General features: G+C 41.8%; 1 protein-coding gene across 1 annotated transcript in view; it reads left to right on the plus strand.

Moving 5' to 3' along the window:
* The first annotated feature begins 1726 nt into the window (after positions 1-1726).
* The window catches only part of ITPR1 (inositol 1,4,5-trisphosphate receptor type 1), a 233385-nt gene continuing 208713 nt past the window's right edge, over positions 1727-26398 (plus strand). The window contains exons 1-3 of the mRNA XM_077821751.1: positions 1727-1827; positions 4825-4902; positions 5674-5744. Coding sequence (XP_077677877.1) covers positions 1736-1827; positions 4825-4902; positions 5674-5744 — 241 coding nt within the window. The 5' untranslated portion in view covers positions 1727-1735. The remainder of the gene's footprint in view (positions 1828-4824; positions 4903-5673; positions 5745-26398) is intronic.

Consider the following 26398-nt stretch of genomic DNA (forward strand, 5'->3'; position numbering starts at 1 on the left):
GTTGCCTAGGGAGGTGGTGGAATCTCCTTCCTTGGAAGTTTTTAAGGTCAGGCTTGACAAAGCCCTGGCTGGGATGATTTAACTGGGAATTGGTCCTGCTTCGAGCAGGGGGTTGGACTAGATGACCTTCAGGGGTCCCTTCCAACCCTGATATTCTATGATTCTCCCCAAACAGCCTGGCCTCTGCCCACTCCCACTTCCTGCCCCCTGACTGCCCCCCTAAGAACCCCAACCCATCCAACCCCCCCCCACTCCTCATCCCCTGACTGTCCCCTCTCGTGACCTTCTGCCCCTAACTGCCCCCCCCCCCCCCAGGATCCCATCCCCTATCCAACCCTCCCCTGACTGCCCCCCCCAACCCCTATCCAACCGCCTTCTGCTCCTCATCCCCTGACTACCCCCTTCCGGGACCCTCTGCCTGTAACTGCCCCCTGGGACCCCCCCCCCCCCCCCGGGACTCTGACTCCCAATCCTCCCTCTTCCCCATCCCCTGACCGCCCCGCAGAACCTCTGCACCATGCAACTGCTCCCTAACTGCGCCCCGGGACTCTTGCCCCTTTACCCAACCCCCCTGCTCCCCACCCCCTTACCATGCTGCTGAGAGCAGCAGGAGCTTGGAGCTGCGCCGCTCGGCTGGAGCCAGACACGCTCCCCACACCGCCTGGTAGGAGCGGCGGGCCAGAGCACTACTTGCGCAGCGGTGTGGCTGCGGGGGAGGGGAGACAGCAGGGGAGCGGCTGGGGACTAGACTCCCCGGCCGGGAGCTCAGGGGCCGGGCAGGATGGTCCCGTGGGCTGTAGTTTGCCCACCTCTGGTTTAATCACTTAAATTCCAGTTGTGGTTTTCCAGGAGTCTTTTGGTTGTTTCGTGGAGAATCTGCTGCCAAACATCTACAATAACATTTCCCACAATGTCTTCATTAATACTGTATTTCTGTTAAGATGGTAGCTACTGACATATATTGATGGAGCAGCTGACAAAAATACTTACAAACCATGCTAATATCTTTCATTAAAATTCCTTTGACCATCATTTCATTATATCCCAGGGTGGAGCGGGAACGGGGCAAGGTGGGCACCAGGGGAGCGGGAACGGGGTGAGAAAAGGCCAATACTTTCAAATTGCTCCTGAATGCACTAGGTCTGATCTGGAACTAGCACAACTGGCTTACGCTGAGAAATCTTTCCTGGTTTAGAACAATACTGTAAGTAAAATGCCTTAAATTAAGGGGATCTGCTCCTTTCTTCCTTTTCTTTAAGCCCATTCTCCACCTGGTGAGAATGTGCCTGGAATGGAATCTTTTTTAAGTGAACATCTATATGATAAACTGGGTAAACAAAAATCATTGAATGTGGACAATGTGGAGCTCAAATTGTCTTTGCCCTGAGATACCTATCTAAGTTTTCACTGCACCATGGGCTGGGAAATACTCTTGCAACTGTAGAAGCTACAGTCAAAACTTCCTGTCTCTAATACATCAATCTCAGGATCAAGGAGTTGTTCAGTTAGCCAGATGGTGACTAGACTCGTGGATTTTTTTTTTTTTTTTTAAAAAAGCTTTTATCATTTTAAAGTCAGCACTTTCTTGGAATTGCATCAAGTGTTCACTCTGAATTTTTTTGTGTTTTGGCTTGTTGTCTATGGGGCTCTTACTCAGGGAATTCTTTTACCTAGTAAATACACTAACACTCCTTTTCCCTATCTTCTCTTTTTTCCTAGGACCAACAAGCAGGAAATGTCTGACAAGATGTCAAGCTTCCTTCATATTGGAGACATTTGCTCTCTATATGCAGAGGGCTCAACGAATGGATTTATCAGCACCTTGGGGTAAGGGCAGCTGTTGTCTTGCATTGAAACATGTCCTTAGCTGTGTAAAAGACCGACAAGGCTGAGCTAGTAATCCTGAGTCTAATGGATCTGGGTGTTTCCTGTATCCATAAATAATGGAATAAATTGGGGGAGTCTTCTGTAAAGACTTTTCATGTTTTGAAAATAGCCCAAAGCAACGTAGCAGATAGAAAGCTTTCACTTGAGAGGACAGAGGGGTTAGGAATGGAAATGGTATGGTTTTACCATGGGATGGGCAAATAGCTTGCCACGGTTAAGTTATAGGGGGAGGGAAGTGAGTAAGGAAGTGTGCTTCATGCTTGGGAAGGAGCAGGCCCCTTGGCATAATCTGCTGATGGAGCATGGAAGGCAGCTTAGGTAGATATTTTAAAGGAAAAGAGTAGGTCATATTGCATCTGCACCAATATTTATCACTAATGACTGGTCCTACCTCTTCCGATGTGCCTAAGATTTCTCATGTAAACAACATCACACTTCTCCAACTCTAGGGTATTTACTTTTTTTGCTGCTGGGCTGCATCACCAAGAACTGGAGCGGTAGCCCTGCCTTGCTTGCTTCTGTTGCTTGGTGCACTTCCTTTGGTGGCCTGACCACCCTGACAAACACCATACTATGTGCTCCCTGGTAGACGAGCCATTCAGCGACTCTTCTCAGAAACCAGTCCAGGCCGCTTCCTTAATCAATAAGCGTTAGGTGGCCACTCTTCTAGGGCAAGGAAGCTTTCCCATGGTGAGTGTCATCAACTCCAGGAGAATCTAAGTTTTGAATAAAAAATAACACAAACCTGTTTAATTTCACTCTCCTGCTGCCTGGGGACAGCTGTTCACATCAGAGACCGGCACTGGAGCTATTCACTGGACGAAGCAGTGACGTCTGGGAGAGGGGTAACAGCAGATAAAATGCTGAGGAAGGGCAGAGTAACTGGTAGACCGTTTGCCATGGCAACCAGGAAGCTGAATGAGCAGTGAAGTAGCAGTCAGGAAGGTTGGTGGGATGAGGGCTAGAGAGACCCACTGCTGCTCCCTTCCAGCAGTCAGAGGGACCTGGGGGTGGGTGAGGCAGTTATAGTGGCTGCAAATTCAGTTCCTAATGTCCAGATGCATGTGAGAGATGAAGCTTTTGAGCAGGGGAAAGAGACAGCGTCCCCTCGTCCCCATTTCCCAGCAGCTAGTGATGGTTGGCATCTTACCTGGACGTTGCCCCAGACTGGTAGATTTAGTCCTTTAACTGTTAGGGTTCTGGAATAGCTGCTAAACTTTCTGAGTAGGTATGAGGATGAGTGGGTGCATAGAATCATCTGTTGGAGGGAGATGACTGAAAAGATAGAAAAGATAAGTATTTTATGGGGAGGAAGATATGGCAGTGGGAAGGACGCAGAAGAAAGGAGTTAGGAAAACCTTGGTGGATGTAGAGAATGCAACTGAGGGGGAAAGGGAAATTAGTGGGAGAAAAAGAAGCAGGCAGTGAAAAAGCACCGTGATTTATTATAGGAAAAGGAGGAATATATGGGATGCTGCCAGAAGGGAAAAAAATTATGATAAAAGTGAAGCATGTAGTAAGTAGGGTTGGTCGAATAGTATTTTGTGAACGTATTTGACAGATTTCCCAGGTACTCATCAAATATGATTCATACTCTTCGTAGCATTCGACCAGCTGTATAACTGCCCAAATACTACTTGCTGAACATTGGTGAAGTAAATTGAAAAACCAATATTTGACTATTTTTTTTTCTACTGTTAAAGTAACCCTAAGAGTAAATAACATTAAAAAAAACAAAGTAGGAAGTTGATTTGACTGTACGTTTTAATTAAATACAGTGCCACAATAAACTGGCTATGGCTTTGATGGCATTACTGAGCAGCTATTTTTCACCATGGCTAGTAGATTTAGTCCTTGTGTTAATACGTAGACATTGGATGTATTTTTCAAGACCTGACCAACACGTTTCCCTTGGCAGCTCGATACTTCTATTAGTATTTTCTTCAAATTTGTTTGCAATATTTTAAGGTAATTGTACTGTAAAATGGTCATGTGTACTCTGAGCCAGATTTTAAATAGAAATCCCAATTGCTATGTGAAATGCATTAGCATCTTAATATCCCTTCATAGTCAAATTATCTTTGTTCCATAGTTCACTTACTGTTTGACCTGAAGAAAATTAAAGCCTCTCAGAAAAAAATCAATGTAATCATACTCAGTTATTATGATATAAGGCTATCAAAACACACACATGTTATGCTGTGTGTGACGGCGTATGCATACAGTTAATGAAGGATGGAAAACATATACTGTTATAAATCCTAATGCTGTTCCATCCAAGTAAATCTATCTTGAAGGGTGTTCTTGTTTAATATTTCTGTGATGTGCTTTCACTGCTTAATCAGAACTTCCCTTTTGCTATTTCCAAATTCAATGATCTGATTATTCTAATTACTATTTTACTATTTTATTATGTATATAAATCTCATCTTGTATGTTGCACACACTAGAAAATTATTTTCTTTATTGTGATAATCTACCATAGTATAGATAGGAAGTTCACCTTCTCTTAAGTCCATGTAAACCGCTCTGAATCAATTAATCTTCTATGCACTTCACGATTTTCCATAATTGTTGTCTCAAAGACACTCCCTGCACGTAACCAGTCTCTGCAAAGAACAGTTCTCATATTCTAGATCTCAAGCTGTCTTTCCCAGCTATTACTATATGAGAATGGAGTGTCCCAAACCTTCAGGACATTGTGGGGAACTGTGCTTTATACACATGTAGAAGGCCTCTTTGACAGGTCAGTGGAAAGGTCTTAATTTGAGCCAAGAAGGTCAAACGAGATACTTTAAAATTTTTGTTTACTGAGACGTTTTCACTGTATATGAAAAATAGAGGTGTTTCAGATGGTCTATAAAATGTCCAAGGCATAAGACTTGTGATAGGTTACAGCAATATACTTACCTTGTTTCCTTCGTTCCTTGGGAGTAGACACGCCCCCATGTCTTTGCCAGTACACGCTCAGAGAAGAAGCTCTCTGTTGGAACTCTCTGATGGAACGCCTTACAGGTGCAGTTATCCAATTCTACCCCCTTCCTGGTAAAGCAGGAGGAGGTTAGATTGATCTTCTGTTGGTACCAACCTTCACTGGACTATTTAAAAAAACAAACAAAAAACCTCCTCCTCCTCCATAATTAAGCCAGTTTTGACCTGACGCTGGTGGTTCTTTTCAGTGATGTATATTTGGCTATCTGGCTCCAAGGTGAAACCTTTACCTTTTGATGACCGGTAAGCAAGGATGCATCAATTATGCCTTCCTCTCTCTTTCGGGAGTGTGTTGTCCCTGTGCTAACGTAGTTTATGTTCCTGGCTTTTTGGACATTAACTGAGGCTCCACTGGGGGTAATATGTGATCTGATGCATTCATCATTTTTTCCCCCAGTTTGCTGCCCTTTAATGGGGGAGTGTTTATAACATATTCTCAAATAGTGGTATCTGTCCAAGAGGTGACACTTGCTGTATGGCCTTTGCTCGTTTCATTAGAATATGGGCCAATCTATGTGTCCCCCCAGGAGGGGACATAAGGAAGATGCAGTGAGCAGGAGTGATAAACTTACTGATTGTCCCGCCTGTCCAGCAGTGTGGTTCTGGACAACACAAACAAATTGGCTGCATGCTTCGTAGAAAGATTTGGCATGAGTTGGTTTCTGGGAATTGTCTGTCCTCCATTGAAGCAGCCAACAGGATTGACTATTGGAAAGCAACCCACTTTGTGTCTGGTACCTAGGAAGTAGCACTTGCAAACAAAAAGTCTTACCTGAGTTGCTCATTTCTTTGCAGCCTTGTGGACGATAGATGTGTTGTGCAGCCAGAAGCAGGTGATCTTAATAACCCACCCAAAAAATTCAGAGGTAAGATTATAAGTTTACTTACAATCGTCTGCGTCAAATCTCTCCTTAAAATTCACCTTTGCTGTGATGTCTGCAAATGAACTTGATAAGTGTTAGGTTGCTGGTGGGCTGAAACCCCCCGCCTATCATGCTGACTAATATTGTCTCATAGTTTCCTTGTACTCCTCCCTCTGTCTGTATCCACCTGCTGCCTCTTGTCTTATACTTAGTAAGCTCTCTGGGGCAGGGACTGTCTTTTTTTGTTTTGTGTTTGTGCAGTGCCTAGCACAATGGGGTCCTGGTGTACTTATTACCCTAATAGTTTAAAGATGCCCTATCTCTGGTTCAGAACGATGGCGGCGTATGTCATGTTTTAGAGTCTTTGAGCTACTGGCCTTCTGTAGGGTGATTTAGCATCTTCCTGTGAACCTGTCTTTTCCACTTGTGATGACTTAAACTCAGTCCCAATGTCTTTCATGGTGTGGAGACACATTGCTGTTTTATGTATTGAGCAACTATTTCACAAATAGTTGGCTTGCATAAGTTTAAGAACATATTTTGGGTGTGTTTAGTTTAGGCTGGTTTTCTTATCGATGCAAACAGGATGCAAACAGGTTTGTTTCATTTCCTTTTCTCCATGTGTAATTTGGCTCCTTTAAGACATACAGACAGCATAAATAGGTTTAATATTGGATAGACAGAAATTGAAAATGACAGAAAGTAACCCTAGGAAAGAAAATGAAAGAGAGTGAACCTGATTCGACACAACAGCTCCTGTTTTGACCTCACCATGTTCTGATAAGTTTGCCCTCCTGCCCTGCACCAGGAAATTAACCCTATGAAAGATATGCTTGGTCACATGGGGTAAAAACCTTCCTCTTTCAGATCTTAGATAGGCAGTGTCAAAAGAAGACCAGAGTGACTTCTCCTTGTTAAACTAATTTTTGAATGGGAAGGGAAGAAATGAATGTGGGTCCATTCTCAGTTAGTTTCTTAAATTCCTTCTCTGTGCCCCACTCATTTTTAGTGCCTGAAGTTCAAAGAAACGGAATAAAAGATTCATTTATCTTGCATTGCTTCCTAACAAACAGAAAATGAGCACTAGCTGGTTAAAGAGTGGGTGTGTAAAATCTCTTCAATGGGTATGTTCTGCAGCACACTACCTTCAGTTTGTGTTTGCTACCCTGTTTCTTTAGGTCTGGAATGAAATTTTTTGAGACGTGTGGAGTGCCAACAATCCCATTGAAAATCTGAGAGCTGCAGGTGATCAGCTCCTTAGAAAAGTCATGCACCCTCTCCATTGCGGTCTTGCTTTTATGAAAGGCTGCAGTTTTTCTTCCCTCACAATTCAGAACACTGATGAGATCACATTGATTAAAAACAGCCTGTAAAAAGGGAATTGGGATAAATGGGTTATTGCTGTTAGATCACTGTAAAGTGCTCGTTTTTTTCCTGGGCACTTTGTTACTAAATGGCTAATTGGTGTACTTATACACAATGAATTGACGATGCTGAAGAAGTGGTCTAGAGTAGTTTTAGTTTCAATGTTAAATTTGCCAAGGAAAGTAGAGTGCTGCTGTTCTGGATGTTGTCTCATGAACTGGAATACGTGATGCTAAACAAATTTTGATCTTAGTGTAAAAGACTAAGAAGGAAAAAGAACAGACTTGACTAGGAAGAGCCAGGAAAGGTGAGAGGAAGAATAGAAAAAGACATAATTCTCGCTCACGTAGCTTAGTGACTACAGGTAGGTACAAGTACCTACCACACATTTGTCCAACATATAAAACATTCTGTTTGGAGGTTGCTTGTAAATTATTAAAGGAGAAATGAATAATCGGACAACCATTTCAACCTGTGTAGAAGCAACTTCACCCAAGACTTCACAGGGAAGTCTATATGTTCTTTCCTTTAACAGTTAACGGCAATGGAAGGTATAAAACCTTAGCACAATGGTCTTTTATATGTTAATTCCCCCAAAAGATCTTAAAAGTGCGTAACACCCCTTTGCCTATGTATTTTTATATGGCCTCCATCAAAACTACGTTGGAGCATTTCAGGTTGACTTTGCCACCTTCTGTGGGGTAGGGAAGTATTTCCTCATCTATAGATTGGAAATAGAGGCTGGGGTAGGGAAGTATTTCCTCATCTATAGATTGGAAATAGAGGCTGGGGTAGGGAAGTATTTCCTCATCTATAGATTGGAAATAGAGGCATAGAGAGTAAGTTTCTGCAGTCATGCAAGAATTCTATGGCAGTGCCAGGAGTTCAATCCAGGTCTCCTGAGTCTCAGTCCAGTGTCTTAATGACAAGAGCGAGCATCCTAGCACAGGGGACACCAATACCTCACAACCTACGCTGTACACAGACACCAGAGAAAGTCAACCTCCTCTTGAGTGGAAGGCAACAGCAAACCAAGGGCTGTAGTTGCACAACAGGGGAAACTTTGGCTGAAGATGCACAGACACCACTAAAGTTTACAGGTTCTTTAAATAGCAGGTGATTTGATATATTTTAACATCGCTAAAGAAGGGCTCTCCTGAACTCTGCACAAATGGCACCATGTGGTCCCAGAGTTTAGGCTGGTCAAACTTGAGGATTAGGGTCCTGTGACACTTTCTCAGATCATCCTGAACTGTAAGCTGCCTTGTTACTCCTCTGCCTCAGTGAGAGAGATTTGCTGCTGCTGCTAAAGTGTTCTTCAGCTCCCTGATGGTCCAGTCCATTAGCCAGCCCAACAAACTCCTCAGGACTCTGTCAGTCCTAACTTTGCCTTGCAGGTTAACTCTTGGTGCGCTTCAGTTCCCAAAGTGTTCCCCTGCAGCATCCAGACTTGTCACTGGGCGCTCACAGAATTACCAAGTCCATTGTCTCCAAAGAGACAGAATACACACCAGCCTGCTGGCTCAGCCAAGGGTGCACACTTCACTTAATATAATAGCACAGAGATGGATTTATAATAAAGCAAAAATAAGTTCTAAGTGATACTATGCAGAGGTAATAGAAATTGGTTACAAATAAAACAGAAGTAGAACATGCTTCTAAGAGACTACATCTAATCTTAGCAGGCTTCAAGCTTTGTCTAAAAGTTTTCTCACCTCCAGTTACTTCTCAGCGTCTCCACCCCAAAGAGTTGGGGCTCCACCGGTCATAGGCACAAAGAGTGTTGGCCTCTTTGTTCCCTTAGTGATGGATCATAAGATACCCTTTTTCTTTGCCTTTATACCCCCTGGGGCTCAACATGTGGTGTTCTCCAGGGTGCTGATGCCATGCAGTGTCTTCATCCTCCTGATAACTGGTGTTTACCTCCGATGCAAATGAATTGCCCATCGTCTCTGACATCCCCATGCTCCATTTACGTTATAGACACATGCAAATCAACATTGCTTTGTCTAGGACAAATGTGTTTATAAAGTCTGCTCCAAAACACACTTTCGGAACACATTTCCAGGACACACACCTAATTCTGTACACGCTGTCTGTACATACATCACACAGTGATATTTTTGACCGGTGTGTCACCAGTTTTCATTTGATACTACACATGTCACTCTTTTACAGACTACACATAAATACTATGATAGTTATGTGTTATAGGTGTGTCCGGTCTGATGGAAATTCACAGAACAGTGGGCCCACTGCCAATTGGCATTGAGAGGGTCTTAGAGTGACAGTTATGTCTACATTGCAGCAGTTGGTACGGGTGGCAGCTCATTTAGACATATCCGTGCTGGCTGTACTCTAGCTAGCTCACTAAAAATAGCTGTGAGGACTCTGCAGGGTGGGCTGCACAAGCCTGCTTGCCACTCTCCATCCCACTGATATGTACTTGCTTGTGCGGCTGGCACTGGACTACACCGTGGCATCCTTACTGCTATTTTTAACAAGCTAGCTAGACTACAGTTAGTGTGGGTGCGGCTACAGGCCTCCAGGGATGTGATTTGCAGTTTGGGTAAACGTAACTTTTGTCCTCAAGCATTTTCCTCTCGCTAAAATATTGCAAAATCACTTGCACTGGGACTAAAACAGGTAGATAGCACAGATACCCTCAACCTATGGGCTGGGTCCAGTCCCCAGCAAGGTCTCTGGTCTCTCACATGTTCTAAAACTAGGGCTGTCAAATGACTTTAAAAAATTAAGCATTCTTAATTGCAGTTTTAATTGCACTGTTAAACAATAATAAATATTTTGGATGCTTTTCCTACTATTCAAATATATTGATTTAAATTGCAGAAAGCAAAGTGTGGAGTCCTTACTTTATATTATTTTTGTTACACATATTTGCAATGTGAAAAAATAAACAAAACTTGTTTGTCTTAGCAATTGGCTGAACAAGAAGTAGGACTGAGTGAACTTGTAGGCTATAAAGTTTTACATGGTTTTGTTTTTGAGTACGGTTATGTAAAAAAATAATTCTACATTTGTAAATTGCACTTTCGTGATAGATTGCACGACAGTATTTGTAGGAGGTGAATTGAAAAATAATACTTTTTTTACAGTGCAAATATTTGTAATAAAAATAATATAAAGTGAGCAATGTACACTCTGTATTCTATGTTGTAATTGAATGTGTGACAGTGATTTCACATGGTACTTGCTGAAGCATAGCATTAGGTGGGATCTGGGAGGCTGTAATGAAGCCTGCTCTCCATGAGACCTAAAAGGAGAGAATATGAATATGCTGAAGTCTAATCTTAGCTTGACTTGTGGGGGCATTCAGAAAGCATTGCTGTAAGTAAGTGAATGTGGTTAATTACATTCTGGGTTTCCCATTAGAGTAGGCGCCCAGGTAGTCAAAGGCCAGTGATTTAGCGGGTAGCATGTCTTCATGAACAGAAAATGTTTACATGTTGTAATCTGCTTTACATCTTTGAGAATCTGCTTTCAAATGAGCTGTGCTTTCAGCTGTGCAGATGTCAGTTAATACCTAAAATTCACCTTCTCAATGGGAGATGTCAGAAACATGACTGTGGATTTCACTTTGATGGCTGATGCTCTTTATAAGAAGTGCAGAAACCTGCTTGAGCGTCTGTGGTAAGAGGTAAACTTACAAAGATACCACTACTTTTAATACAGCAGTAAAGGTAAAGAGATGCCTAAGGCCAAATTCTCTGCTTTGATAAGCATGCATGACCTTTATAGAATTAAACGGAAAATGCATACATATATTTCCAATGGCAAAATTTGGCCCTTCTGCTTTCACTTAGCTATCAGTATTTCAGGATTAAAAAGTCTTGTTGCGTAGAGGACAATTAGTCGCCTGTAGTGTGCTCTGAAAGCTCCACTGTCAACTTGGCGACTTTACCTTTGATATTCTGATACATAGCTTTTACTTCACAACTTTTAGAATATCTTCCGCTTTCCATATGTGTAATGGTTCAGTTACATGTATAATCTGTTTGTTGATGTAACTACTTCACACACAAATCTTTTTATAATAAATACCTCATAAGTATCATTAAGCACCAATAACACACTCACTACTTGAAAATGGGCCTTAGAACTAATTGCCTTTTTTGAAGGATTCTCTGTGCAGCTGAGAAGAGGAATAGTTCTTGTATTATTTTGCCCACTAATGATGCAGTCCTTGTGTTCAATGTTAAAGGGGTGAGTTGTGAGGGAAGAACTGGATGAGCATGGTGCCTTGGTGACCCATGATACAGAAGGAGTTCCATCCCAAGGGGGAGATAGGAGTGGAAGAAGGAAATTTATTTAAGCTTTTGAGTTACTGTGGTCAGAAGTAAACTTGTAAGGGTACCGTTTTGAGGGCCTCAGGACTGGTTTTGTTGGGAGAGCAATGGAGAGTAGATGGTGCAGTGGAAAGAGGGGGTGCAGTGGAAAGAGGGGATGACATAAGAGCTGAAGTTTCTGAGATGTGGGCTGAGACAGAATATTGCTGGGCTTTGAAAAAAAGGATAAGAAGCTTCAGTGTGCTGCCACAATAAATTAAAACATCAGATGGAAATTTGTGTCTGATGCAAGAAACTTGCATGCTTCCCAGAGCTTTGAGGAAGGTTGTTAGTTCAGTTGTATTGGTCCTCAGCCACTGTCAGTGACTTGGAGTGCCAAGAGTTTTCATGTTTTGAATGCTGGCACGCCTTTACATCCTTCACCTACAAAAATGAAGTGGGAAGACTGATATTTTAAATATATTTCGTAAACAGCATTTTCTTTACCGAGCTTGAATATATTCTCGGTACAAATGACATCTGTAGCAATAAAATCCTAGTTTCACAATTCTTAAAACATAAGACAAATCCATAATCTGTGCTATTTTTTGGATAGTAAAAACTATCCTCTTAGGCCAGAGGTTTCCAAACTGTGGGGCGTACCCTCCCCCTCCGCCCCCCCAAGGGAGGGTGGCGAGCAGTGATGCCAGGCAGCTCGGGCCCCAACCCATTGTGGTGGGGCTCAGGGTTCAGTGCGGTGGGGCTTGGGCAGGGAGTACCACCTCCACCCCCTGACTCACCTCTTTTTGTCTGGGTTTTGGTGGGGAGGCGCAATCAAAAATTGTAACTCGAAGAGGGAGCTCAGCTCAGAAAGATTGAAAACTGCTAACAGGTGTTTTTAAAAAAGCTGGGATCACATTTTATTCATGTTTCAGAGTAACAGCCGTGTTAGTCTGTATTCGCAAAAAGAAAAGGAGTACTTGTGGCACCTTAGAGACTAACCAATTTATTTGAGCATGAGCTTTCGTGAGCTACAGCTCACTACAGGACAGTGGGGTGGGAGGAGGTATTGTTTCATATTCTCTGTGTATATATAAAGTCTGCTGCAGTTTCCACGGTATACATCTGATGAAGTGAGCTGTAGCTCACGAAAGCTCATGCTCAAATAAATTGGTTAGTCTCTAAGGTGCCACAAGTACTCCTTTTCATTTTATTCATGCTATCAAGGCTGTTTGAATAGGATTGTGACTCTCATTGTAGACTCTTCCATGACACCTTTTTATATACACAAGTTTGTGCAGAACTTACGAATGAATTGCAATCAAATCTCTTACTGGGGATAGAGGGATGAAAGTAATAATGCTTGGAACTTGCATGATTCTCGGGGGTGAATTTCTGTTTTACGGATGAGGAGGAAAGGGAGGCACTGAGAGGCTAAGTGACTTGGCCAAGGTCACACAGGTGGTGGGTAGCAGAGCTGGTGATAGAACCTGCGTGTAGGATCTTGAGAGTCTTGTGGCTTAACCCCTGGCTCATACTGTACAGACTTAATGTGCTTTTGCAGTCTTTATAGGTGTGTTTGTTTCCCGTCAGAATTTAGCAGTGCTGTAAACCTGTATGCTAACATGATGGAAGACGTCAGGGCTTGCCAAGTAGCCTCCCTCTATTGCTCAAATGTATTTATTCAGGACATGGATCCTGTTGCAACCTCAGGATGGACTGGACTGGATAGTTTGTAATAACTCCACTGCAGTATAGTGAAGGAAAATATGTGCTTGTTCGGTTAATTTATCCAGCTGCCACCTCCTTCACAGAACATTGTTTTAGCTGTTGCTAGGCAACACTTCTTTTTGGCAAAACGTTCAAGGAATGAGCCCGTATCTCTGACTTAAAATGCCCTCATAGCGAAGCAAAAGATGAGAAGTTGAATTTCTGTTTCTTCGTTGGATCCTAATCCATGTTGTTTCTGAATAATGGTATCATGAAGCATTTTATTGTGCTTATCTAGTAGTGTTAAGGCTAATGTTGAACATATCAGTCTTTTTGTAACTAGAGTGCGTATTTGAAATGAAGCTGGATAGTAGAGTGAATTTCTAGTGTATATGCTGGCTGTTTTGATGGGATTATTTTACATTATGATCTGCGTTCAGTTAGATCAATATATATCTTTTTAATACAGAGTTGAGGATTCTTAAGGATGCACATTTCATACGTGCCATCAGGACTCGAAAGTTTGCACCCAAATGCTTTGTTTAATGTGAACCAGATCACACCATGTACACAGGTTGTCTAACTCCATAAACTATAGCACTGCTGCACGTTTCTTGATTGTATATTCCCACATACTGGAATGCTGAATATTTTGTTGCTGACTTGTTCATAGCTCAGAATTAAGAGCTACAATGAACTCCTCTTTTAGTTCAAGTGTAGTATACCTGTTCTCAGAAATGTGGGCCATTTTATATCAGTTTAGCTTCACCTAAAAAGAGTTGTGGAAAATGTCAGTGCTTGCACATATCTATGCATAGATTCTCTTCCTCCTACCACCACTCGGATGAGAGTAATCAGAGCAATTTGGGCTGCTGCAAATGACCTTTTGCTCCAAAATAGCTTGCACTTGGTGATTATCTGGCTATGCTGCAAAGAGCATCTGTTTTGATAGGAGTTTGGCAGAAGATTGTTCTTGGAATGATGGAGAGTAGAGAGCGTTATTGTTTTAATGTTCATATTAATTATCAGGGTATCTAGAACTCTCATGGGATTTTTTTTCTTTCCATTTAAATTTATCTGGTAGTGGCTCAAATATATTTTGGTGACAATGAATTAACAAATTAAACTAATAGCACAAACTTTATGCATGCAGTATACAGAAATGATTTCAGTCGTGAGTTTACTATACTGTAACTTTTGGAAAGTACTCTTCTGGGGGCTCATGGTCAGTGTGGTGGTTTTGGAGAAGAAAAGTAGATGCTTTTCTCATCATACTGGCAATGTGGCTCCATTTCAGTTTTGAAATTCATGGGTTAGATTGAGATGTGCTCATTGAGTATCTGAAGTTTAAACAGGGTGAAGTTGTAAACCTCTGCTTATTACACTGGATTTTTCTTAACTGTCTGACTTATAACACTTTAATGCTGTCTCTTAGTCCTTCACAACATCTATGCTGATGTCATGGTCTCTGTTAAACCAAGAAACTTTTTAAGAATGGAGTTCTGGTCACATGACTGGGGAAAAACATTATACTAAACAATGACAAATTTAGGTGCTTAAGACTTTTGCACTTTTTTGCAACTTGCAAATTAGATGATGTGCCAAAAAGGCCTTAGACTGTGAGAGGAAGGGGCCCATGGAACAGTCTGAGTGCACATTGCATCTTCAAAAATGCTGATCACTTTAGACCATACTGGAACGACAATGGTTTGTTCTACCATTCCAGCTGGTAGCATACATAATTTAAATACATACCATCTTCCTGAAATTTTGAACTCTCAACATGCAACCCATCTGTCTATCCATGGTAGAATTTTATATAGCACTTATCACTCTGGCGTCGAAGTGCCGACCGAAATTAAAGGTTCCAAAAGTATATTCTCGTGAGCTAAAGCGGAAATGCATTTTTTTTAATACCTACCCAAATGTGAAAATGCTGCACTGGACATATGGTAAAAGCCAAAAAGGACTCATTAAACACCAGTGAAATGCAATAGGCTGAGCTTTTTTGGAGAGAAATGGTAGGTAAAACAGTACAGTGCTTGAGCTTTACAACAACATTTGACTGTGGTTGCCCCAGAGAAGTATCTCAAGCTCTGCAGTTACATTTGTTACATGAATAGTGGTGTCCCTCAGATACTTCTGTGCCATAACTCATGATACATTCTGTTCTAATGAATGATGTCCAGTGTCTTTAGCTTGTTTTAACATGCAATGAAGAGGAGAGGACTTTGCCCCTTCTTTACAAACATGGTTGGAATGTAGAGGTTGTATACTAACTTCCATAGATATTAGGAGCTAAATTCTGCCTAAGATATGCAGGGATAATTAACTTGCATGAGACTTGAATGCAGCCATCGGAGGGCAGAATTTACCATAACCAAGGAATTCTCTTACTGAATGAGCCCCAAAGTCCACCTAGCCCAGTAAACTGTCTCTTTAATGGTGCCTCACACCAGATATTTTAGAGGAAGGTTGAAGGAAACCCCCCAATAAACAATTGTGGGATAATCTGCCTCCCATGAAGCTCTTACCCCAGTTTGTAATAGTTAGTCTGACTTGACCCCTGAAGGATGAGGTTTTATGTCCTCCTCAACATGTCTCTTTATTAGCATTAACTATTATCATTAGGTAATCATATAAGCTCCCAGTATCTATTTGAACCTTTGAATTTTGTATTGGGGGGGAGAAAACAACTTTTATTAGTTTGATTTTTTTCCATTCTCTTCTGTGGGAAGAAGTGGATGCTTATTCACTATTGGCCTGTTTCTTAAGGCAGGCTGGCATTCTGTAGCTGGCTTGGTGACTTTCCATGCGCCTGGAAATGGGAGTGACATTCAGTACCTTTGGTTCCCAGCTTATTGACACTTGGGTACTTCGCTGAGATGGCTGCCTAGCTTGCAGGATATCTTAACTGTGACTCTCTGGAGTGGTGTTGCTGTATTTCCTGGAGAAGGAGCACCAAGACAGTGGTGTTGAGGAAAGTACACGGGAGACAAATTGATGTGGACAGCTCTACTCTCTAATGTGTCTCCCTGCACAGGAAAGTTTACAGGTAGGGGGAGGGAAAAAGAGAGAGATCTCCCTGGTATACAATGTGAATGGTGTGTGGATTGGCCAGGTTGAGCTCCCCCATTGATCTGCACTAGGATGGAATATTGTGGTTAACGTGCAGCATTCAGCCAACTGTTTTTTTGTTTTTCATTTTAGACATGCTCATGTTTTGCACATAGATAAATGAAAACAGATGTAGTTTTATAAATGATGGAGCAAACGTCCTCAGAATATACAGTGGGCATGTATATACACTGGAACTTTACACAGGAGGAAGACTGGGCTTGTGGCTAAAGGACTAGACGAACTCAGAGCCTGCTTTTTCTGAGTTTCTGTCTTGGTGACACTCAGTCTGTGGCTTAGAGAAATCAAGTGACTTCCTCCATCTCAACTGTCTATCTGAAAAATGTGGCTAATCCCCTACTTAACAGGCAAGCTGAGAGAATAAATTAATTTATATTAATGACGTGGTTGGGGGAAATGCCTTCACAAGTACTTTGGTACTAAAAATGAAGTAACTGAAATGCTTACTAATGTAAATGTTTTTTGTATCATCTGGGTACTGTAAATATATTTAAACATTTTTTCCTTGCTGAAAGTCCAGGAGAGTTCAGGTAGAACTGAGGGAAGGCTTGCCAAAATCCAGAGTTGAGCTGTTAAGTGGAACAGTACGGTTAAAACCTAGTCCCAACCTTGTAGACAAAAGAATACTGTGGCTTTGTTGCCATAGTTTCAATGCAAAATCTGACCTTCGCTACAATAACATTCGGTTAGAAAGAACTAGCTAATCAGTTTTCTAAAATTAGTGTGTTCCCTAGTACATAAGCTGGTATGAACAGGATATTTAATGAAATATTATACTTAGTTACAAGAGCCCAAGGGAATGAAATGCCTTGATGAGTTGTTAGGGGTAGGGGGGACCAGATCAGTGCCTATCCTCCTTTTAATACAATCAAAAGTTCTTGTAGTTTGTGGCCTGCTTATTATTTTAAGGTAATTCTATTGTTCTGTTCTCCTCTGCAGCTGGCCCTCCTCGCTAACACACTTAACTTTCTTCCTTAATAAGCTTTCAGACTCTGCCCAAGTGAGTAGGGGCACCTGAGCCTTCTGAAAAGTTACTAAGGATGCTCATGAATCAAAACTGTTGGTTCATATCCATACTGGGAGTATTAATATAAAACTTTTCAGAGGACTTCAAACAGTTCTACAGTAACTGAAAACAAAAACTTAGTGGTCTTCATCAATGGGTCTCAAGCTCTTCATGAAGGGGTAGATATAACCACTATTTTATATGCAAAGGTTGAGGGGAAATACTGAGACAGAGAGAAATTAAGTGCCCAAGGCCATACAGAGGTTGTTGGCAGAGATGGGAGTAGAACTTCTAGGTGTTAGACTCTATACGTCTGTTTTAACCAGTGGGGTATGCTGCCTCCAATTACAAACCTGATTCTCTAAAGTGCTGAGAAATATGAAAACAAAATGGAGCTGGAGAGAGGTGCCTAGTATGCTAAAATATTGCATTTGGTATTTTTAAAAATAACTTATCCAAATGTTTCAGACTTCTGAGATGCATAAAGCTCCGTCTGACATGGAGTAACTTAAGCTAATGCATCTATTGTGTTCTGGGGAGATAGCCCCTACTTAACTGACCAACCCTGGGATGGGATATATTTCTAACTCAGATCTTCATCTGGTCATGAAAACGGTAGCTGAAAGACCAGTCTTTTAGCAGTCATGAAAGTTATGTGTTTTGAACCTGTCTTGAACACACAAATCAATCTTACCGGAGCCCGAGGTGAACTTTGAAACCCTCATCCCTATCTTGTGTGGGTGTTTGGGCTTGGTAGAGGAGGAAGAGACAGACAGAGAGCAAAATAAATGAGAACAGAGCTATTTTTTCCTGAATTTAAAGACTTGATGTTTCACTTGAACAGGAAATGAGATGCAAAGATTGAAAGAATGAAAAAAAAAATTAGACTTCTCCTTGAAGGAGAGCTCCTTGAAAGAGCTGATTTTGGCCTGTTCCTCATTGTTCATTCCTGTTCTAGCTCCTGTGCTCTGTTCCCCAACTGAAATCTCTGCTTCAGCATTACTGAATCCCTGTGCATTTCTGGGTTTTTTTTGTTTTGTTTTTTTCCCCATTTAGGACTAGAGCAGTGCTGATTGGCAGCCCTACTTGAAGCTCCCTGTATGCACAGAAAATGCACAGCATGGGTAATGTGCCTCAAACTTGACCTTGAGAAGAACCATCTTGGGGGCAAAATTATCCAGTCACTTTGGGACGGAGGGCCTTAGTGTCAGGACAGGGAGTCGAACCTAGGTTTCTAGACTTGGTGCTCAGGACAATCTGCTGTACCACATTCCCCCTCCCACCAGGTAATACTTTCTGACTGCTTGCTTTTTGGTACAAGATCACAGATAGCAAACTTTTTTTGGGGTGGTTAGGGGATTACTCCATATGATTGATTGATACCCCACATGACCAATTCTTTGCTATGTACACCCTCCATTTGGTGATTCCATTTGGAAATGGTCTGGGCTACTTCTGAATCAGTCACAGATCACTGTGGAACTCTTCCCCTCTTCAACTGATCCACTCTTCAGTTAGGGCAAGTTCATCGTTCTTGACCATTTTAAATGGCTAAATATGGATGTGAAGTAAGTCCACTGTTTAACCAGTCCCCTGAAATTTAACTTTATCATGTGTTAAAACTGTCATTCAGTGGTGCCTTGAAGCACAGGGGATAACAAATTGTAGGCTGTGCTAAGGAAAGCAGCTGTTATCTCCAGAAACATTCTCCTGTAATATCCTCAATGTTCTCTGACACTTAAATGAGTCAGCTGTCAAGAAATGGCTCCTATTGGCTCCTTCTTAGCTTTGCTTTTGCTAGATGCAGCTTGCAGTTCCTTAAGTAGCACATAGTTGCAAAAAGATGTGAACTATCCACTATTCAATTCCAGTACAAATACTGTTAATTCAACGTGACTATAAAACAAATGGTGAAATTTCTGTGCATATCCTGCAGTTTTATACCAGGCTTCTGATTTATGAGCTCTGAATAGAAAATGACAATTCACCTCCACATGTCAGGAATGAGAGCCCATGTATATCTCGTGGTCTACTTTCAACCTGGTGAAGCTTACAGGATAGACAGTGGGGATGAGGGTGGAAACTCCACTTTGGTGGAAGATGAGGAGAGAATTGCCTCTAGGGTGGATATTTTTTCCCTTTCCTCCATCCTCAAATACGAGATATGATTTTCTTTCTTTCTTTCACCTTGCCTTAATTTTTTACAAGATTCCCATCTAGGCCTTTATGGGAAAAATCCTGTTTAATAGGGATGAAAGCAATAGGTTCTATAGAAAAGCAGTAGGATTTAAATACTCTAAAATCCCATAGAAAACATTTCATTCTCTAGTCAGTTCTGTAGTGCTTTTTAACCTTTCTATAGTAGAGACCTAACTCCCATTAAAAGGTTATTTTGGATCACCTGTAACTTTGTATTTGTAAATTCTATAGGACATAAAGCTCAAATAAAAATCTTTTTTAAAATACAGTAGAACCTCCTCAGAGTTATGAACAGCAGTTACGAACTGACCAGTCAACCACACAGCTCATTTGGAACCAGCAGTACGTGATCAGGCAGCGGGGGGGGGGGGGAACAAGCAAATACTGTACAGTACTGTGTTAAACATAAACTACTAAAAAAAAAAAAGAAAGTTAAAAATTTGTTGACAAGGTAAAGAAACAGTTTCTGTGCTTGTTTCATTTACTGTGCAGAAGAAAAATGCTGCTTTTAACCATCTGAACTTAAAGTTTTAAAGCTGTATTAAGTCAATGTTCAGTTGTAAACTTTTGAAAGAACGACCCTAACATTTTGTTCAGTTACAAATATTTCAGAGTTATGAACAACTTCCATTCCCGACGTGCTCATAACCCTGAGGTTCTAACGTCTACATAAGCAAACTCAACCTAGGAGTAAGCTGTAAAACACCTTGTCTTCACCCCTTAAGCTAAATCCTCAATGAGAGGGTTCCCCCTAGTACATGTGTGTGAAGTGGTTGTAGCAGAGTAGGTACTCAGCATGGGTCATGCACAGGACACATTTTGCTCAGCGTACTCTGCCTGGAGCAAGGATGTGTAGTCTGCTCCTCTGCCTGTGCTGAGACAAACCAAATCACAAGAGTACTTCCCCTCATATCTGACTAAGAAGACAGTCCTGAGAAGATCAGGACTCCTGCCCAGAGGCAGAAGGAGCAAAGCATGATTCTGCACATAGATCTAGCAATGTAAATAGTGTTGTCATCCCAGCAAAACATTGTCACTTCTTTTTCATGAGCTGTCTATGGGGCTTGTGAGCTCCAGCATTTGACATATTGCTGTGAATAACTGACTCCTTTGTCCTTTCAATTGAGAGTATGGCAGTTCCATTTCACTAGGTTTTTCAAGGTAAACTAAGATATTTAATCTGCTAACATCTGAGTCTAGGACTGATTTTCTCCTTTGATTGTTGGTGCATCACTTGCACCCGACGAAGTGCAGGGTGCTTCACTGGCTTCTGAGCAAAGGTCAAGGTGCCAGCATTAATCTGTAAACCACGATGGTTTGGGTCCTGGATATATGCAAGTCCTTCTGTTCTTCTCAGCAGCTGATCGCTGGAAGTATTTTTAAATTGTTAAGTGGGGACAAAGAAAGAAGGGGGGGAAGGGGCTGTTGAGGATTCATGACTGGTAATCCCTTCACTGTCTGGCAATCCAAAAAGGAACCTTTGGGGCCTCTATTTGCTCGTTCTTTTACCTATGAAGGTCACTTGAAAACGGACACAAGATAGTCTCAGTTCACTCCTATGAATATCAGTGAGTTCTTCAAGACGGCATTATAGAAAACTAAAATTATTCTGAACATCAAGCCCTGAGCTTCTCAAATGCTCTTTTGCAAAACATATTTGTAAGGCCCTTCCGTTTTGGTATTAACTGATTTTATTTTTATTCTTGCTGAGAAATTCCTGTTTTTTGGGGTTTTTTTTTGTTTTTTGTTTTTTTTTACAAGCGCTATCATTCACCTGGAGATTTACCTTTCTTTTACATTTTCTCTCCCCCTCCCTTCCCCGAATCTGAATTGTGGATCCAGCTCAGTAACCTGGGAAGACCCCTTGATCCCAGCTCCCGACTCTGGCAGGGAAAAGGTGGTGGCTCAGTGACCTGGGTGGACCTCAGGGGACCCCAGACCTGGCTCCCCACTCTGGAAGGAAAGATGGTGACTTGGTAACTTGAGTCGCCCAGATAACCAAACTGCCGTCTCCTCGTCTGGAGTGGGACCGGAAGCAGAAGGGGGTAGAGGAGGCAGCATGAGGATATGGTGCCCTTGCCTCTTCCACTTCTTCTGCTTCTGGAACTGCTCTGGCAGAAGGGACAGTGACTTGGTTATCTGCGCAGATCCCAATATTTACCCAGAAAACTGGGGAAGTTAATTTTTTGCACCTATTTTAATACCAATTTAATTTGTGGGAAATTTAAAAACATAATAAAACCCAAAAATGAATAGTCTTGATTATTGGTTCACTAAAATTTTACACAGATTGTCTTTACGTGGTTTTATTTGGATCTTTAGCAGGTTATTCCTAAAGCATTGCACTTACCATTTTAACTTCAATCCAGTTCATGAATAAAGATTCAGTCCAGACTTACTGGTCAGAGCGAAGGATCAAACACAAATGAACAACTCTAAAATTCTGAGAAGTTTCTGATTAAATTAAACTGGAGGGTTTCTCTGGGCTCTTGCTGGGGCCATGTGTATCTGCATTTCCATCTGGCTGTACTCAGCTTAGCTTAAAAATGTCCAAATCTCCTTCCAAGCTAGTTTGCCCAGCCCTTGTTTATATTCAGTGTTGTTAATTTTTGGTGAAAGTTAAAGCCTGGCTCAGAGAGGTAATAAACTAGTGTGTTGTATGAACATTTCAAATAGTGACTATTAAAGAGTGTTGCGTCGCCTCGGTGATAATAAGCACTGTGTTTCTGCAAGTCTTCATATATAATGCATATAACTGGCACTGTCAAATAAGAGATCTGCAAATTAATATGCACCAGAAGTGAGTAAAACATCAGTCATATGTGAAGGTAATTAGTGCAGAGTTCTCAACATGGGCAATTATCTTCTGCTTAGACTTTACAATGTAAATAACTTGATTAGAAATATGACTTCTTGTATTTACTTTGAGTTATAATGTTTGTTGTAGCTTTCAGTCAGTTTCATAGAGTAAGCACTTGTCTTCCCCTAGATCTGCTGACAGCAGTAGGAAAGAGTTTGGCATCAAAAGAAATACAAAATCACTGAGTGTTTCTAGAATGCCATTAGGATTCTCTCCTGGTTTAATTGGAACAAATTATCTCTCCGATTTCAAAGTGCTGTTATGCCAAGGGACTTTGGTAGCACTTACAGATCTTTTATTTAGTAAATAATGAAACCTTGATTGGCTGAGGTTAAAAATTATACAAGGGGGAAAAATAAACACAGAGCCATAGGCATGAGGCAGTCAGAAAACTGGATGAGAGGGAGCAGCACTCCTGAAGAGGAAATAATTTTGGCCAGATTTACGGAAATCTTTAGAGCAGTGCATGATCTCGAGCCAATACCCGCAAACTTGAAACAAGTGAGGAGGCAGAGTTGGGGTGGCAAATTAGGGGAGTTAGTCCTTAGTTGATCTGCTAGTCTCCAGGGTGAGGAAAGGGGGTCAGAGAGAGAGACTATACCTGTTCTTGTTAGTGATTCCAGTCATCTCTGCTCAGTGTGCATTAAATTAAAGCTGTTGTTTTTGAAGAAGCTGAGGATAAAGACAAGATGTTATCTGCTTTTTCATAGTACCATGTAGAAAGAATACTTATGCATTCACTCCTCCCCCTAGAAGTCTCCTGATTGGAATTCTTAGAACCTGAGTATTTGGGAAAAATTCCAGCTTGGACTCTAAAAGCCAGGATTCCATTGAGCTGGGTTGTGAATTCATTGCTTTTCCTTGTAGCTTACATCTTTTTTTCCCCCTAGGACAAGACCATAGAAATGTATGGCAGTTCCTACCATATTGGATCAGATCCATGATCTGTCCAGTCCAGTCTCTGATATTGGTCAGCACCAGATGCTTCACAGGAAGGTGCAAGAAGTCCTGCAGTAGGCAGCTGTAGGATAATCTTTCCTGTGCGGAATCTCCTTCTAACCCATAACAGAGAATGGTTTAAGTCCCAAGCATGAGATTTTTTTCTTCTGAAACTTTTTTAGTTTATAATTCTAGATATTCTTGTTAAATGTATCAGAATCCCATCATTTTTGAATCTTGCTATACTCTTGGTTCCAACAGCAAGCAAAGCTTTTACTTGGAAAAAAAAAATATACACACACGCACATATAAACATAACTCTTAGGGTTACACAGAGAAATGTAAACTGATGCAGAAATGTCTGCATACTGTCTGAAACAGAAATCTCTGAGAGGTTCCTGTTCATTTTAATGGGTTTTTAATTCTGAACCCTAGTAATGGAATCTAAATGTATAGGCTGTTAACTGTTTCAAAGCTGATCACAACATTCCTCTTGCCTCCCCCCCCCCCAAGCTGTATAATGAAGTTCTGCGCTGTTTCCTGAGAGTTCATCTTTGGCCTCATAAGGGGGTGGAGCTTGGGTTGTGGGTGGAGTTTGAGTAACACCAATCTGACCCCCCCCTTTTGGCACTGTTTTTTTTTTCTCCCCTTGATAAATTATATACATTTTAATCAGGTGCTAAAATAGGTTGTGGAAGGGTGGATCCAAGTAATTCAAAAGTGTTAGTGACCTCATTAACTACCAAAGTAAGTGGGCTTACTTTGCTTGCAAGAACACATGGTGTATCCCACCTTTTGTTGCTGAGGAGGTTTTTGGCTTCACTAACTGGATGAGGACTGTCTGTGTGCTTTGAGTGTGCTCAATACTGTGTGATGCGTAAGAGAAGATGCTATGCCTGGTGCAAGGAAAGTAGAATCTCTAAATCAGCACAACGACAACACCCTACAGAGGAATTATTCTTTTAGATGCTTTAGGGGATGGAAGGTCAGCTGTGACAGCAGGGTAGATTTTTAAGATGATAATGCTTGGTTATCATTCAGATAAGATGAAGACCAAGAGTAAGAAGGGCATAAATGCTTAAAGAGTAGCTTGTCAGGCGGGTGTTCTTGATACTAAAGAATGGCAGTGGGGGGGAAGAGATCTCAAATATAAACTGAAAGATTTAGTTTTATATTGATTTTTTTTTCCATACAGCCTCAGTTGGTAATTTTTGTTTTGTGTTTTGTTTGGCAATAGTTTTTATTTTCCAGCGATTTAAGATAAATATTTTTGGGAAGGTTAGCTTGAGTGATGATTTCCTTACCTGGAAGGCAACGAGTCAACTCCAGGTATGATTCAAAGACCAGTAAACCAGTTAGACTGCTAAATTCCAAGGAGGTCTCTACAGACACACATTCTAATCCAAATGCAGAATTATTTGTTGTATAACATGTAGGGTTGCCAACTTTCTCTTTGCAGAAAACTGAACTTCCTTGCCCCGCTGTGACACTCTGTACCTCGGGGGAACACTTTACACCCCCATGTTCATCTTCATAAAATGATTGTGTGATATCCAATGCAAAGTTTGTCATGTCGGGTGTCTTCAGAAGGCTCATGATGTACTGAGCATTGTTGTTATAGTGCTGTTGTAGGTTATCACTTCATGTATATAGTTATGAGGCTGAAAATGTATCTTCGTGGCTTAAAGCAAGTCCAGACAGAAACTCTTCAGAAGCAGAGGGGAAATTCACACCTCATCAGGGCATGGATGGGACAAACCCACCCCAGCCTCACAGGAACAAAGGGCGCTGGCCTAGACAGCAACAAAAGAATCTGTTAGACTCTTGAGGGAGTCACCCCGCTTTCTTTGGTCAGTTTAGAACTGCAATGAGGGAATGCTCACCTGACTCTGAAGGGCGGAGGGCAAAGCCAAGAGGGAAGAAAGGACTTGATAAAAGGGAGAGGTTTGCCATGCTCGCTCTCTCTCTCTCCCACCTACACCTACAGACACCACCAAGTGACTGAAGTGGTGATCAATGGGGAGAGCCTGGCTGAAGAGCAACCAGCCAGCCTTTGGTGCGAAGCATCTAAGTTTGTAAGGTGTGACAGGGTTGGGCTAGATGGCTACAGGAGATTGATCGAAGGCAGATATATTAGCCCCAGATTAAGTAGGTCCCTTTTTCCTGGGTAAGGTAACAGGCGATTCCAGAACAATCAGGAGCTTGCTGGAACCAATTAAGGCAAGCAGGCTAATTAGGACACCTGGAGCCAATTAAGAAGCTGCTAGAATCAATTAAGGTGGGCTAATCAGGGCACCTGGTTTAAAAAGGACCTCACTTCAGTCAGTGAAGCGCGCACAAGGAGTTGAGAGGGCATGCAGCTGGAGGACTCAGGAGTACAAACACTATCTGGCATCAGGAGGAAGGTCCTGTGTTGAGGATAAAGAAGATGTTGGGAGGAGGCCATGGGGAAGTAGCCCAGGGAGTTGTAACTGTCATGCAGCTGTTACAAGAAACACTGTAGACAGCTGATTCACAGGGCCCTGGGCTGGAACCCAGAGTAGCAGGCGGCCCCATCCCTCACCCCACTATTGGATATAAGAGGAGTTGACTTGGACTGGGTCCCACCAGGGGGGAAGGTCCCTGGCCTGTCCCCCGACCCACTAGATGGATCAGCAGAGACTCTGAGAATTGTTCTCCTTCCTTTTCCCCATACTGGCCAGTGATGAGGGTAGCTGAATGAACAGCAGGTTTGAGCCACTAGCAAAAGTGGCCAAACTGAGGGCTGCCGTGAATGTCTGACACAAGCAGATCTGCCAATTAGCACAGGACCCACCAAGGCAGAGGAGGAACTTTGTCACAAATGGCATTGAAAGCATTAAGATCAGCGTAGAATGCGTTTTGCTTTTCTTTTATTTGACCAAATCTGACTTTTATGTTTTGACTTATAATCACTTAAATCTATCTTTATAGTTAATAAATCTGTTTGTTTGTTTGTACCTGAAGCAGTGCATTTGGTTTGAAGTGTGTCAGAGGCTCCCCTTGGGATGACAAGCCTGGTACATATCAATTTCTTTGTTCAATTGATGAACTCCTGTAAGCTTCCAGCGGGCATAACTGGACAGTGCAAGACGGAGGTTCCTAGGGTTGTGTCTGGGACCGGAGATATTGGCTA

This window comes from Eretmochelys imbricata, chromosome 7 (assembly GCF_965152235.1).
Source record: "Eretmochelys imbricata isolate rEreImb1 chromosome 7, rEreImb1.hap1, whole genome shotgun sequence".
Taxonomy (NCBI): Eukaryota; Metazoa; Chordata; order Testudines; family Cheloniidae; genus Eretmochelys; species Eretmochelys imbricata.